Source organism: Bombus pyrosoma, linkage group LG10 (assembly GCF_014825855.1).
Source record: "Bombus pyrosoma isolate SC7728 linkage group LG10, ASM1482585v1, whole genome shotgun sequence".
Lineage (NCBI taxonomy): Eukaryota > Metazoa > Arthropoda > Insecta > Hymenoptera > Apidae > Bombus > Bombus pyrosoma.
In genome coordinates this window covers 14,016,862-14,034,166 of record NC_057779.1, presented here as the reverse complement: position 1 = coordinate 14,034,166, position 17,305 = coordinate 14,016,862, and the positions used below count along the sequence as shown (strand labels likewise).

At 35.4% G+C, this 17,305-nt stretch overlaps 1 protein-coding gene across 10 annotated transcripts in view; it reads left to right on the top strand.

Moving 5' to 3' along the window:
• LOC122571844 (dual 3',5'-cyclic-AMP and -GMP phosphodiesterase 11-like) overlaps positions 1 to 17,305 on the top strand; it is a 151,091-nt gene that overhangs the window by 63,397 nt on the left and 70,389 nt on the right. For 5 of the 10 annotated variants that reach the window (XR_006318253.1, XR_006318250.1, XR_006318252.1 and 2 more), the window contains exons 1-2: positions 8,114 to 8,322; positions 11,471 to 11,575. Coding sequence is in view for 2 of the 10 variants with exons in the window: in XM_043736070.1 (XP_043592005.1) it covers positions 8,148 to 8,322; positions 11,471 to 11,575 (280 nt within the window). In the remaining 8 variants the exon portion in view is untranslated. Of the gene's footprint in view, positions 1 to 8,113; positions 8,323 to 11,470; positions 11,576 to 17,305 lie in introns of those variants that run through there. The other 5 variants (XM_043736075.1, XM_043736077.1, XM_043736074.1 and 2 more) reach the window with 2 other exon arrangements.

Sequence of the window (17,305 nt, the reverse complement as noted above, 5' to 3'; positions counted from 1 at the left end):
ATTCGGAAAATCATATCTCTTTTGAAATAACAATAACGTAAATGGATTTTAAAGAGTTTCCTTCCTTTGTAACTTTAGTAAACATACTTAGCTATTTATCCATACAACCACCACTCCTGTTTCAGCACTTGTCGTAACGTTACACAAGTTTTTGTATGCCTACCTTTACGATATATTTCCACCGTGAGTTTACATAACACAATAGTTTCTCGCGAACCGTTGTGTCCAGTCAAAAACTCTTTAAATTTGGCAAAAAAATTATCCTGTGAATCGATCGATATCATTTGTAACGAAGCCGTTTCGTAAGCTTCTGCGTAATGCGAAACAGTATTAAACTAAACGGTATTGAATTTCCGCATCCATCATCTTATCGATGATTCATCCATAATTTTATTACGATAAATTGCTGTAATTCGACTATAAATTCCTTTTGGAAGAATTTTAACGAGTTTTAAAAAGTTTTAGTTGAGAATTTAAACAGAAAATTTTCCATGATTTTAGTTGACGTATAAACGAAACTAATTAACCTTCTATGAGTACATTCCATCTTTTTACGTGCTTCCTATACGTAGACGGGTATTTTCAACTACTTTCTGAACGAATACAGAACTTGTCAGTTGTTATAAATTACCATATATCGCTGCGACAGTGTGAGGTTGCCATGCGCGACTTTAGTCGTATCAGAGAAAATACCTCTGCAAACGAGATAGATCGATTGTTCGATCGGACGATCGTTTCGTCAACGGCCGAATGCACGCCGCCTCCCGGAACCAACTCATGTGACCCACCGGCAATGCACGCTGTCCCACGGGACAGACACGTGTGACCCACCGGTGGTGCACGCCGGCGTCAACGTGTTAAAAAGAGAGTCGATCTCCGTATGAGCTCGTATCGTTGTGTATAAAAGCATATAGATCGCATTGTTGATTACTTTACGGTATGAAAGTGTGGTGTAAAAATCTGTAGATAAATAGCGTACAAAAGTCATGTCGTGCTGCGAATCGCGCAACAATACGAAACAAAATGTAATTATAAATTGCAGAAAGATGTAGCTTGTAGAACTGCGACAAGTTTTATCATGACAGATAGGCTCGATTAAATTTTCGAAAAATTGTTTCAATGTGTTCTTTCGTCCTGTTTATAACATGTGTTTTTAATTCCTATTTATTTGTAGTATCATAGATGGTTTAATGATTTCGCTGCGAATCGTTTCATGTTCTGTCGATTACGTTGATGTCCAACGATTGCGATGGCGATAATGTTTCGCATTATCGCTCTTTGGTACATAGAGCATAATGTATATTTGTTGTTATTATCAATGTAAAAGATGAAATTGCTTGTAGATTACATTTTTCCTGCATTTTATTTCTTACGATTCTACGCTATCTGTGTTTGAATAGCCGCGTTTATTTATCTTTCCATTGGTAAACACGAAATTTTCAGTACTATTACACAAACTTGATGCTCCGTTGGATATTTCCAGTATTTACCATCCGATTTGTTTCATGCTCTAACTCTATCATCAGACATAAATTGATTAAAATTTAGATTGGTAGTAAAACATACAGTGTGGTCGTGGGACATCAATCTACACGATTTTCCTGGCATTGCGGACAAAATAACGCACCCTGTTTAAGACGAGGAAAAATAGCGTAGTACTTTTCGCTTTTCATGTTTTCTCTTTATCTTTCATATCATAAGTTTTACAACGTTGAAGTTAAAATATTTTTCAATAATTCGTCGATCCAAGTACCTCAATATTTTTTTATAAAGAATCAAAAACTGATCAAACGGTACATAAAAGAGAACGTATTGTTCCATCTAAAAATATAGAAATATGTTAAAGTAAGGCTTTTTTCGAAATTCTTATCATTGCAATTTGTAGTCGATCGAAAGCTGATTAACTATCGTTCGAAACATTCTTTTCTCCAAAGTGTCTGAAAAATCGCGGCGACTTATTTTTAGTCCATGCTGTATATGCTTCTAAAGGTAAAAGTGTTCATTTGACCCCTTCGCATTGGAGAACGAAATATCTCGCCACGTAATGTCTGTCTATGATACGCTTCGGACGAGATATTTTGCCACACAATGTCCTTCGTACGATGTTTTGTACGAAATATGCATCTCGCGACGCAATATCGTCCATGTGACGCTTTGAACGAAATATCTCGAGCCCCGTTTTTCAACGTTTACAAACTCAACATCTTACGGATTGACTTTTACGCGAATCATTGGATGCGATATCTGAAGTTTTAATAAAAAGACGTGCGAGATATCTCGTCCGAAGAGTCACACAAATGATATTGCATCGCGAGATATCTCGTACAAAGCATCACATGAACGACATTGCGTTGCAAGATATCTGGTGCAAAGCGTATATCACGAACGACATTGCGTAGCAAGATATTTCATCCTCCGATGAGAAGGGGTTAAATGTTACTTAGGAAATTCGACACGGAAGAATTCGATCTTCCAACAGTGGGCACACGTACGTTTTTGTTCAAATATTTTTCTGCCTCAACTAACTGGTTGACTTTCATCCGCTACTATGAGAATCTTCGGTAAACGATTTTCATAATTCGACGTGCGTTTCGGGAATTTGCATGTCTCTTCTTCTTCTAAACATAATCTCTCGCTGCTTGATACACAACCATGTTCTTTACGCTTTTATAACGTACTGTATCTTTTATGTGCAACCGTTGAAATATCGAAATAGCGATTTTACAACACGTGTAACGATATGAAGAGTTTCTGAAGTGAATTCTTTCACGCGATCTTAGACTTTAATTTTTTCTAAACGAGAGAATGATTTAAAAAAAAAGAATTACTGGCTTTTTAAAAACACGCTAGATAGTACGTAAACGGCTCCTTTTGATTAAGTGTTCCTTTGAAATGTTTCAAACTGTTTCACCTTATACAGGCGATGAAGGGAAAACGACCCTAACATACCCTTTAAAGGCTACCAGAGTCTATGGAACAGACGAAAAGGGTCATATATGCTATAAAGTCCATATATAACTTCCCATATAACCTAAAAGCAAAAGTATATTTACATTCTATTCGTTTGTTATTAATCATTAATTACGTTTAAATCCATTAATTTTTAACTTTGTAGAATTTTTAATAACATTCCCTCGGTTCAGAATTTCCACTGTATAGCACACGGTATTGAAACAAGCAAGTAAGTGATAGTCTTATAACGAAGAGTCGTTCAGCTATAAAGAACACATTATTTTGAAATTACTATTTGCAGTCATTTTCTAAGATGATTTTCGTGTCATCCACTTCTATGACCTATAAATGTCGAAGTTCTAAATAATTCAGATATTACGTATTAATTTTTTACGTACAGAGTGTCTCGCCTAATTTGACCACCATAGATGTCTCACTTATTATCGATGAAAGGAAAAGACGTCAGAGGGAAACGTTATTTAATTTCGAGGGACAAATCCATGATGGTAATCGTGAAATTATTCTCAGGGTCATAGTTTCCAGGATTTCCATGTTGTTCGTGTTTCTTTAGATAGGATTGTATACTTTTACCACCACAGCTGAGGTTAAGACCAATGCAGTAGCTTATAATACCATGACATTCGTGTAACTTTGAGTAGGAAAAATTTAGAAATGTTTAGTAACAGCTACGAATAATGAAACAACTACGGTAGAGTAATCAACGAAGAAAAATGCATTTTTACAAGCGATGAAAATGATGCTTGATAGGAGGAAAATTCTTTCAACGTTGGATCGGTTTTACACGTCTAGACTTCTTTCTGTAGAGTGTAACAAACAGAATATTAGTCAGCAAGTTACAAAGACAGATAGAGAGTCACACGTTAATTGTTCATAGAAACGTATTGAAGTGGTTAGTCATCGTTTCGAACGCTTATTGAAATAAGTTTTCTTTCATTAATCACCTTGTCGTAGTTATTGCATTATACACAGCTATTATCAAACACCTTTGAATTTTTCGTACTCGAAGCAAACTCGTCGTATTCTAACAGTGGGATGCGTTACGATGCATCGTCGCGGAGCGTCGAGTGACGTGTTTCCGCTGAATTCACCAATCTTCCGATTTTATCGAAATTAAATAAGGTACATCGTGTAAACGTCTACTTAGAGATGATTGTACGTCTATCATTATATATATTCATTAGTCTAAATTAAACAAGGATTAAATTGGAAGCCATTTAAAACACATTTGAATTGTATAATTCACACTCGCAGTACGTACACAGGGTCCGACCGAAAAATACGTGGAAGCTGGTACGACGCGAAAAAAAATATGAAATAAAATTTGTCCATTCACTTAGATTTCGAGAAAATCAAGTTGGAAAATCGATCGAATGTACTCGAACGTGACTAGTTCCCGACTGGGCAGGACTAAAAAAATTTAAATTTTATCCGACCATGTTAAATTAATAAATTACTAATAGACTTAAATATTGAATATTAATTAAACGAGGTACAGCCGAATGACATGTGCCGTAACATGTTGAACGAAACAAATTTTATTCCATGTCTTCCCGCAAGAAATCACGTAGTGCCAGCTTTTGCGTGTTATTCGGTCGAATCCTGTGTGCGTGTATAATACGTGCGATTCCCGTAATGCCATTTCCCATAATACGGAGCATATCCGCCGCGTTATACGAGGGTCCGCTGTGCTCAACAAACTGAGCAATTAATTCATTATCTAAAATAGGCGTGGAGCACGGAGTATTCAATGCAGCAATTGATTTCGTTGTATCGGGTTTGATTTGGGGAAGTATGCGTTTCTCCACAGCTCCTTTGAGTAACTTAACGATACAAACTCAGGTGTAGCTTCTGAATCAGTGGAGTCCATCCTACCACCTGTAGCAAAATGAAGGATCGTTTAGAAGCGAGCAAGAAGATATCAGAGTATCATCGTCGCAAGAAGCATTGGTGTTAGTTACGTGCTTTCTATGTGCTAGAGTCAGGGGCGGATTTACCTTGACGCTAATGACGCTGTAAGTGTCGGGCTCCGGTACTCTACGGTACCCAAAAGTGCTTGTTAAGCAGATTAATAGATAATTGTGAGAATTACTTAAAATACATTTGTTGGTACGAAAAGACCGAGGATAAAAATTTTAGTTTGGCTAAAACGAAGTTTGTCGAATCAACACGTTATAGTCATTTCAAAATTCGAGACGCCCATCGAGCGATCGACGGGCTCCTTCTGAATAGTGTTCTGGAGAATTCTTGCGTTCCCTAGAGTACGTGAAAAACGATTGAATCCTCCAACGAGATTAACCATGGGAGTTTTGAAAGCAGTTTTGAACTGGCCAGTGTATCTGAATTACTTCACATGAAATCAATATTCTCTGTCCAAGTGAATATCATGTTCTGACAGATCAGCCAAACGATCTTTAAGTGTAAATAGCGATTACTTATTGGTTTAACAAACATCAATTTAGCCAGGATAAGCTTCCCCAAAATTTGGTTTAGCTTAGGGGCACCTAAATGATTATTAGCTTCAGGCATCCAAAGAGTTAAATCCGTCACTGACTACAGTGATTCTCTGCACATACAAACGACATTGAGGATTGCTGCAGAATCGGAATAAGTTCTTCAATATGTACATATATACAGAATGTTGAACAATTTTGCCTAAGATAGTAGCTTCTCACTGACCACAACAGTTGCAGAGGATAAGGTCAAGAGGTTTCAATTAAAACTTTCCTGTCATGTTATTTTTCCATCTTTACCATGTTTACGCCATGGATTGGTAACGATGTCACGTAGAAATCTCTTTAGATTCTCAATCTGAAATTATTAAAAGTTTCAGCGATTCTTGTGCGTCAGATTTATTACGATGGGTGACGCAATACGCGAAAGCTTTTATAGCAATAATCCAATAATAATAAACAATAGGAAAAGTTAATCTAATTAACGCTGGATGAAGACTTAAATATTGTACGAATTATTTTAAAGCCTTTATTTACCGAGGAAGAGCAGAAAAAATTACAAAATATGAAATTGGATTATTTCGTGTTTTTCAACTTTTGAGCGTGTGTCGCACGCTCTTTTTACTTTATGAAACAGGTCCGACAATGAAAAATGTCAACGATAAATTATAGCGAGTCCCAGTCCTGCGCGCCCTTTGTGTTCTCATTATCTTGATACCACTGATATTTTATAATCAAAGCCATAAAGAACGAGCAAAATTTACATGAAAAAATAATGTGGAATTTCATCGGCGTACGTTCATTTACAGGTAAATGTAACAAGAAATTTATACCAATGTTTAATAATTTTATTTCTCACGTTCATCAAATATTTGCTGATTGGATCTTTGATTTTCTTTGATTTACTAACTAGTTTTGTGGAAAAGCTAAACGATGATGTAATTAAAAGCTTTGTAGGATATGTAACATAAACAGATAGAATCATGTTGTTCTCTAGAAAATACTATTAAAATATACGAATGTTAGACTCTAACACATAGAATACCCGTTTTTTCTTTTTCAACTAAAATAAATATGCTTTTGTTTTTTAAAAACTAAGTTAAAAGTAAATCTAAAAGTAAATCTAAAAGTAAAGTATCTAACTGTGTCATCGGAACTGGAAGACCTCTGCCAGTAAGATATCATGTTTTCAACATTATTTTCGAAAAATACTGCTGTATCGTCGCTTTTTATTTAATTAATTTGAATTTCGTGCGTATTTGGTGTAGCGTTGCAAAGAAAATAGCGAAGGACCTTCAATATTATTTCAAATTAAAAGATGGCAAGGGATCTAGGAGCATAAATCAACACACCTACAATTTTACGTAAAGCAATAAACGATATAGTATATATATAATTCTTCATACAAACTAGGTGAATAATTGCCCAGACAGACATTAAATACATTACGATCTAATATTTTGCTTGTATCATATTAAAATTCGTCATAAACGTTTGAAAACGCAAACTTTCTTTATGCAAGTAAATACAATCAAACGAAAGGGTAGAATAATAAGTTTCAGATAATAAATGACAAACATTTAGAAAAAAATTAAAAGATACGATCAGAGTAATGCATTATGGATTAGCTCGTAACTGCGTTTCACGAGTATGCACGTCAAACAAAAACTTTATTTCAGTGAGTTTAACGCGTATACTCGACGTCGCTTGTATTTATTTACGCACTGCGCGACCTAACCCTGTGAAAGACTTCTAAAACTAAATTCCGCGGTTAACTGTTTAAAAAGATATTTCTTTCGATTTTGATGAAAACTAACTTAACATTCGTTTACATGACTTTACGTTATTTATTCTTTTAGAATTTTTAATAAGAAGAAGCGAAAATAAAATTTGTGATTCGACTAACTTCAACCAAGTACGTTGGAGAAACAGATCAACAATGTCTCTATCGCAATTTCCATTTTATCATTAATAATCATCTACTATATATTCCTTACTCTTGACTAAATTCTGTAAAAGAAAGTTGCATGCGATAAGATTTAATTGGGTCATCCTTCGAGCTTCGACGTATAATATTTTACTCTATTCGACGCAGTGAAACTTTTGGAAGTCTCCTACTGTCACGGAAACGGATACATCAGCCAATGCTCCGAGGACGCATTTAGACTCCCATCTGCTACTTCTTCGTAATCGGAAATAATTTGTCGTGTCGCTTTCCCAGCCTGTATCGGCAAGCTGCGCACGAACGACGCCAAAAATAGCATTTCGTCTAAGCATCGACGTAATTATAATAGCGGCCATTAGCTTGATGAGCTCCGCAACTGGACCTAGTAATCACAGGGCGTTTAATTAACGTTCGCGTTTCTTAATGATTGTGTTAGACACGAAGAGGTGTACGCCTTGCCACGGCGCTGAACCCCGTTGTGAATTCGAATTCGAGTGGTACCTAGCCTCGTATCGATATCGCGCGTAGGGACAGCAAGTTGGTGGATGTAGGAGGGTGACTCGATGAGAAATCGTATCGAAACACGCACGTCCGCTCTTCCTTTCCACTTGCTAATACTGAATCCTCGTATGAGTAGAGAGAATTCGCCTGACAGCTCCACCTCCTTTCTCGCTAGTCTACCTACTTCCACCCTCTTTCTTTCACTCGACTCAGCTCCACTCGCCCCGCCTCGCCTCGACTTGGTAAACGTGCTGCGACGCGGTGTGTTGCCGATCGCTATGGCACTCGATCGGCAGGGTCGTTGCGAGACGAATCGCGAGACGAATCGCGAGACGAATCGCGACACCAATCGCGACACCAATCGCGACACCAGGAGGAAACTCTTCTGCATTTGCACCTGCAGCTATACCTCCGCATCGAGTCCTGAAAACGACGATAGTGTTCACTGTTTTCGTAAGTCATCTTCTCGTCAAATTCGATGTTCATTTGCTGTTTTGTGTGTAATTTCCTGCGATGCTCGTTTCCCAACTTCCACGTTATTTCTCATTATGGTGAGATATTTGTGCGAATCAGGCGTGAACACGGAATCTTTCTTAAGCGTGAGACAGGTTACGATTTTGAAATGCATCTAAAAACAAAGGGAGAAATATCTGTTAATTACCCGCTGACGAAGAAGACTTTAGGAAGTCGCCCTTAATTTTTGTTTAAGTCGATTTTGTGCTTCTATTGGTCTGTATTTAGTTACGAGCCATTCACAGGCCGAGGTCAATTTCAGATTTTGAAATTTTTGAAACTTTAAGGATAAATCGATCGCTTATCTCATATAGTATATTTCATCAATTTTCTCTGTTTTTGTTTTATACAGTTAATCGATGTTGCAAATATGCGGCTCATGTGTATTTCTAAAATTATTAAGTGAATCGGATCTCGTGTCCATTATTTAATAAACAATAGGTGGTAATCTTCTAAGGAGGCAAAAGTACCTAAACATATTAGCAATTTCACTATGAATTATAAGTATTCTTTAGAGAAACTTTGAGGATGTGAGCTTCGCGATAAAGATTATAATTTTAATACAAATCGTTGTAAATTATTGTATCTTTCATGATTGTAAATGCATATCGTTAATTTTATAATACTTTGAACTTGCCACAGGAGAAAATCAATACGATGATTTTATCAGCTATAATTTATTTTATTATAATTAATTGTCTGTATCGATTCTCTGTACATAATCGTAGCACGTCTCTTATCTATATTATACATTGTTACTGCTTATCGACGAAATATGTTATATTTATGGCTGCTGTATGCGTTAATTTTCGCACGCTAAACGAAAGAGTTACATCGGTTTGTATCTAGATAACGATCATTTTTATATTAACGATAAATGTCATTTACAGAACCATTTGTCGGACTAAATAAACGATTATGCATTTGACCTACAATATACCTACATATTTCAAAGCTTTAATTCATTCGGTTACCAATTTAAAATCTTGTACCGATTCTGATTCGCCAATTAATTTACGTGTATCGTGCATTCAAACATCTTAATAGCGGTACAAAGTCTGAAGTGAAAATTACGCGTGTATTGATTAGCTCAATGCTTTAAATCCTATTAACGATACTAAAGCCACTGATTCTTTGTGATGCTTATTCCGCAAATAAGTCGATTCTAATCCTTCTTACATATTGCCATTAGTTTTGTAGATACACTTTCCATAATTTTTACACTGAAATATTAGCAGTGGGATACAGAGTTAATTTTATTCTTGAGTTTCATTATATCATTTACCAAATTAATTCGATCCATAAATTTAACTATGTTACGTTAAACGATTGTTTTAGATGAAAATGTTGGAAGATTGAATATAACTTATTGGCATAGAAAATTGCAAATAATTTTTTTTCGGATATTCCAGTGCTCTATGTACAACTACAAGAGAGCACTGCACTTATTTTCGATGTATCGGTGGTGTAATATTGATTAATTCTTAAAGCGGGTCGTCCAATTTCCATTGCATTAGCATATAATTTTAACGCTTGTAACGCTTATAACGCAACACCGCAGGCCCTTAAAGATAAAAGCAAGAGGATAGGGAAATTTGTTTATGAAGTAAAACGATCTTGTTATATCGTTAGAAACAAAAACGACGAACCGCTTATTTCAGACATCGTCAGATTATCGTCGTTACAAGAATCGTCAATAAAGCTTATTAAAGCGAATGTAAGACGAAGTAATCCGACACACTGGCTCGTGTTATGTTTCATTATCAAAAATGATAAATGCACGTTTGTTGAAGCCTGGGGGTAGACTCTTTTGTCTCTGTCATATCAACTTTCATAACACAAAAAGAGGGAAATATATCTAAATCGAGCGACACCCTAATTTATTTAAAAAATATCTATACTTGTACGTCGATAAATTCTCCGATATTTTCTTAATTCAATACGACGTACAATACGTACGCCGTGCTTGCCAATTATTTTCTTTATTCACCAGTGAGGGATAGTTCAAGATGGATAAAATCAATTGTGCTCTGTTCTCGGTTAATTGCCGCACGCTAACGTCGTGAGTTCGGAAAATTCACGGTTACTTTCCGACGGCGACTTTTCATGTCCAAACCATAAAAGCACAATCACGTCGATCGAAATATCACTTTACGGATGGTATACTTCCGCAGCAATAATTTTTGCCCGGTTTCGCCACATTTGAAAATCCGCCAGTAACGTCCATACTCTCACGCGTCATGGGATTATGTATACATATACCCATATTGCATATATTTAATATCATTTTGTACATATCAATATCATCAGAAGCATGGTTTAACAAAAATCTTTCAACCTTTCTGAACAGAAAACCTCATCGTAGTTTCACCTAGACCTCGTTAGTGCACATTATAGGATAACCACAAACGCCGGACAATCTTACAAATTGCTATAGGTAACGACACCTAATACGTATTGACGTTACAGGTACAGCGAAATCTTCATTACCTGAACATCTATTACCAACACATTTCAACGTCCGATCAAAATGTTTTGTTGTACGAATATTGGAATCAGCTGGAAAACAAAATGTATTATGTTAACTATCGCAGTGAAACGGGAGATGCGTCCTAAGCGATACAACCGTAAAGACGCATTGAAACGTTTACGATATTTGAAGAAGAACTTTTAGATAAATTTTGAAAGAGACGCGGAGTAAAAAGACCACTGCATTATTCAGCGGTAAAATATCTTTAACGGTAAAATAATTTATTAACATGAAATAATTACGATTCGAAACAAAATATTCTTCCCATCCGAAAGCTTCCCTTCTTTTCTCTTTACTAATTCGAAGGTTCCACTGTATGTATATATGTATGTATATGTTTGTGTGTGTTTCGTTTCCTCCTTGATACAGTGGAACGGAAAAAGGAAAACGCAAAGAAAGGAGAAAATGACGCTTTACCGTATTTTACTATTCGAGCAACCGCGCGACACACTTTCCTATAATAAATAAATAAAAAGAAGAGAAAAAAGAGAAAAAATATGTATCGAATCGAGGGCTTAACCGCACACAGTTATGAACGTTGTTTTGATTTTGTTTTAGGTACGCGGAACGCAGTCAAGCTGGCTGTCTCCGCCGGTAACCCCTCCGCTGCCGTCGCCGCCTCCGCGCATCCTCCTGTGCTTTGGAGCTCGCGCAGGAAGCCCGGTAAGTCCATATGTATACGCGTATTATTTCCTACTCGCATTTTCATTTCACATTCGTGCTTAACGGCAAAACTAAATGCCAAGAGAACATTTGCATCACCTGCTCGGTTTCTTGCGAAAGTGCAATTATTGCGAGCGAGCTGGTCGTTCCAAGTTGTTACTGTTAATCGAGGAGAGCGACAAGGAGAATCTATCTTAACTCTTAGTCGCAGTAACGAATAAAAATACCAAGAAAGTTACGACGAAAAAACCGATGATGACGATGAAACATGGCAGATTACATTTCAAATTGTTCAAATTGTCGAATTAAGACAAAGAACTCGTTTGGAATATTATATGGCGCGATAAGGAATTATTTAATCGATACTTAATCAGGGAAAATGCGATTTTCCATATTACTGGTTACTTAGATCGAGTATTGTCATTATTAGAATAAATTTGTCTTCTTGATGTTTATTCCTCTTCGGTGGCAGTTTCTTACGTCCAATCTGAAGTACCATACAGCGACAATAAACTGAATATCGCAGTTGATTGAATGCATAAATGACAAAGAGAACATGGAATAATGATGTACTCGTTCGTAAAGAGTTCAAGCATGATAAAGAGTACATTTAGATTGTAAACGTATTAAATAATACACAGTTATGTAAAACAGTATCATCTGGAGGAAAAGGTAACTTTTATTGTACCGTTGCGCAATAAAAATTCCTAAAAAGTAAAACACGACGGTTTCTTGTGTCGTTCGGATAGCTTTTGCACGAGTTTAAAGATACGATTGAAAAAAAGAGACAACGTTGGCGATTAATGTAACGTTACAGCGATTGGTTGTTCGTCCTCGTCGCGCATCTGACAGGGCTGCGGCCGCGAAGCATGCAATTGGCCCGGGGGTTAATTTCTCCGCGACCGGCTAATTTGATACGAGCCGTGCTCGTTTGACCCCCACTTATTGACCCTGGCCAGTTAATTCGCAAACTCTCAGAGGTCTTTTGGGATTGGAGCATACAACTGATCGTACGTTTCGTATATCTTAATGATAGATTTTGCAATAATAATAATTTTGCAATACAGCTTTCATTTGCACACGTTCGCTAATTATGCGCTTCGTTTTAATCAGAATTATAATGTGGACTACAATTAATATATATCGTATAATTGTTCTTTAAAAAGCTATATATTTTGTTTGTATTTTTTCGAAAGATGGTTTATATCGACGCTTATTTCGATTTAATGTTAATGTTAATTCAATAAGCAATGCTTGAACGTAAAATAAACGAGCATTAAAAACCACACGATTAATATTCAACATAAATATTTCAATGAATAGCAAAATATATGTTACGATAGACGATAGATAAGATACATAAAGTAGAGATATAACGCTATTGTGAGAAACTATATGTATATTTGCAATACGGAATAATTATATCACTAGATATAGCATAAAAGGAGTTTATTTTTAAAGAAACGACGAATGTTGGTGTATATTTTTTAAAGGAATGTATTAAGAAAAAGATATAACGACAATTTTAATCATTTCTATAAAGTACAAAATAATAATTAAAAAATAATAAAAAATAATAATTTAAGATTTCACGTTCAATTTTATTTTCAAAGTGAATAATGCATCGTCGTTTTAACGATATATCTTTTCTTTTAATTTACTGATCCCAAATTGCAAGACTTCCATAGAATTATACCGAGACTGAATCATTTATTTTAATAGTGTGCGACGACTTCTAGTTACAAAAATAAATAAAACAATTGTTTACGGCGTTTAAACTTTAAACTTCCACGAAGTTTATTAAATCACATAACTTGCGGTGCTTCAGTTTTCGATCGTGTGTTTAATAATAGGTATGCACGTTGTGCTTTGTTGCAACGTTTCCACGTTTCAGATCTGCATCGAAGAACTGGAACGTGTACGAAACAATTCGGAACAGATTGCACCGTACTAATAAAAGCAGGATTATTTGAACTAGAAACGTTTAGTACGTTAAAGATTCGGACATTGCATCAACATTCATTGTTCAGAAATCTAGATATTATTTATTCAAAGATTATATCGAGTTTTTCTCGATATCGAATTCCATAGTTGTCCGTAGTAATTTGAAGAAATTGCAAGGACTGATTGAAACGACAATTTTTGGGAAATCAATCTTATCGACGAATATTAAATACAGTGGCTTGCGAAAGTATTCGTACACTTTGTATAGAAAACTTTTACCTACGTGCGTATATCCTGTGTGCTATATAAAACATTTTGAAATTTTATTAACGCTACAATAAGGCGCTATAGTGCCACGATAATATTGGACAAATTTAAATCGAAGCTGAAAATCTACATAGAAATTGCAAGGTATGTTTATCACAAACTGATATCTGGCAAAGTTAATACACTAATGTATACTAATAGTATACATATGAATATTATGAATACGAATAGTCACTTTGAGCATACAATAAACGTTAAGGATGATCTCATTCGATGCTGAGACTCATTAACATTATGGATGACTGCATATTTAAATGATTTTGTAGTCTGCGTAAAATATATTTGCAAATACACTTGTATCAAATATCTTGTATCCGTCGCGCTTGGAACAATAGTTAGCACACCGTGACACGTACGCGACAACGAATTTAGGAAGAAATTCCAACGATAGCCGAAGAAATAACCCACCTAAGGAAATATAATACCAGACTGACGTATTTTCACAATAACAGCCAAGGATGTCTACACGGTTAATCTACCCAGAAGACTCCATAGAAAACATCCAAAGGACCCTCTTCCGTAATGACAGAACGTTGATATAAATTCTCTGCACGACTGCTTTCTGCTGAGAAAAAAAGCTACGTGGTACGCTTTTCAAATCTGCTACAGAAATTTACCGAATGTGACAAGTACTCAAAATTATTATAATAAAATAAAAATAAAAAAAAGAAATGTCTTGTAACTCGTGTATACATCTCCAAAGTGGTTTAAAATTTTATCAATATATATAACCATGCCAGTTGGACGCCATTATGGTGCCAATGCAATTTCAAAATGTGTCGTATAACAGACACGATATGCCAAGTGTACGAACACTTTTGCGTACAATTGTAAATATTTTATTTCTGCGTAGAAATATTTATACATATATGTGTTTAAACATACTCTTCTACATGGAATCAATAATTAATGTACATGCTACATGAATGAATACGCATACGTACATTTTTATCATATTTTATATACAAACTCGCTTATGCGCAAAACGAAAAATGTGACAATCTCGCGCTGTAACACGAGCAAAATGAACGAAGGTAAACACGAAAGGAGCGACACTTGGAGCAAATGCGTACAAATATAACATGATTAATGTAAGTATAACACAACATATGACAATCCGAAAAGTTCGAGCGAAACGAATGAAAAATGACAGATGACCTTTCGATCATGATACGAAGAAACTACCGTGACCTTGTTGGAGCTAGCAGCGACAGAAAATCGAGGCAAGCGTTCCCGCGGCATTGACACGCTTGTCAATGCCAATGGCAGCGTGGTTCGAGGCACGCTTTCAGACCGATCTTTTACCCTCTCTCTTTCTGCCGATCCTGTCTTACGATATATCTCGTGTTCCAAACAAGTTATGTTATTACTTTGGCCCGTACGTGGGCCGAGAGAGGAAGGTCACAACCTCCGGGAATTAGTGGCGTCCTAATTGACATATCCGTTCGAGCGTTTTCTGCTCGAAGAAGCGCAGCTGCGAGGATCAAAGTCGACAAAGGAAGGAAGGATCTCGTTGAAAGCCAGCCGTCGAGATTATGAAACGAAATTCTGACCAAGAAATTCTTTGAATTAAAGAGTTTATACCTATCCCGGAAAACAGCTATATCATTTCATCGTTACAATTGTTCCTATTACTTTGCAAATTGTCCATGCAGGAGACACATTCAAAAGGATATTAATTAAAATAGGACAGTACATTTTTTCCTTGTCAAGCGTCCTTATATGTAGCGTATATTTAAATGAATTCTAAATTATATCTGTTACGATGGCTAAATACTATATGTGCAATTAGTACAAAAGTAAATTATAAAAAATATAAATAGTTTGCGCATTCAGGATATATTAATGAAACTAGTTTTCGCGATATATTGATTATTATATGAATGTGATTTTTATATATGATTTATATATATCACATTCATATAACAATCAATATATCGCGAAAACTAGTTTCATTAATATATCCTAAATGCGCAAACTATTTATATTTTTTATAATTTACTTTTGTACTAATAAAATATATGTATATAAAGCACTCCGATATAAAGTAACTTTTCAAAGACGCTACATATTTTATTCGTTTTATTATAATATGTAATTGCAACCGATAAACATATTCAACTAATATTTATAATATTTATATATGACGGTATATTTTTAATCATATCGTAATGATTAAATATTCTAAACACTGCCTTATCTTATATATATACGCTGATTTATTTATATAGCACTTTCACAGATATGGTCAAACTTCTTAGGCATCGCGAACACCGTATAGCATATCGAATTATGTATGCATATATTAAATGTAATTAAAAAGTTAGGATATAGTAGAGATTTTCGTCCCTTATTGGATATGCACACATTTTGTGCAAACTATAAATTAACTTTGAAAATTTCAAATATATCGCAGTTTTATTAACATAGATCTCGTAATAGCATTACGCATAGCGAGCCCCAATTAGCGACAATTAGTGTACAGAATGATAAATTATGTTCGACTGGTACAAAAAGTAGTGTAAAAAGTGGTACAAAACTCAATTAGTTTTTCTTTGATTCTTCATCGATTCGTTTGATATATTGTAACATTCATCATACAGACAATTTTTAGTACAAGAAATTAATATTAGATTAGATTAATCTATGATTCGCTAGTTATGAGTAATTCTTTTTGCGTCATATACCGTTATATCTGTTAAATAAAAAAAAATCATTAACGCAAGTGATATATTTTTCTATCTAATTTGACCACTTTCTATGACCTTTTGATAAAACTATCATTATCATTTCTTTTCCCTTTTTTGATCCAATAAATTTTATCAATTTAGCGTTTATACGATACTTTCCTTTCTTTCGCGTTCTTTTTCCACCATTTAAAAAGCTTTTAACAATCCAAATCAGCTTTGCTGAAGGTCACCAAGCGCTTTATATCGCAGTAATAGAATGCATTAAAATCTGATTAAAAATTGCCACGATTTTATTTATTTGTTTATTTATTGTTTTCTTTTTCTTTTCTTTGAAATACGGGAAAGAATGAATGGTCGTATTGCGTTATCAGGAAACAAATTTGTTTGCGAACCATAGAAGTGTAAAATGGGAATGTTACTTAAGACTGTGACACGAAAATGCAAGCTTAGCAGTAAGAGGAGGAGAAAACGATGCACGGGTTAATTACGAGATCGCTGCTAAGAGAATTCCTTAACGAGTACCCGGTCGATTAGAGAGTTGCAACTGCCAGTCGTCGTGAGGTAACGGTCGTGACACGCGCGACTTCAGAAGAGAAATCTTCTTCCTTTCGTTCCTCCTCTTTGGTCATGTCGAGTAATAGCGAGCACGCCAGATGGATCTTGAAATCGCGTATTCGTCAGACTCCGCGCCACAATGAAATTTATCTTTCAAACGAAACGCTTTTACTTTGCCGGAACATTCATTCATTTCTCATTGTCAGACATCGTA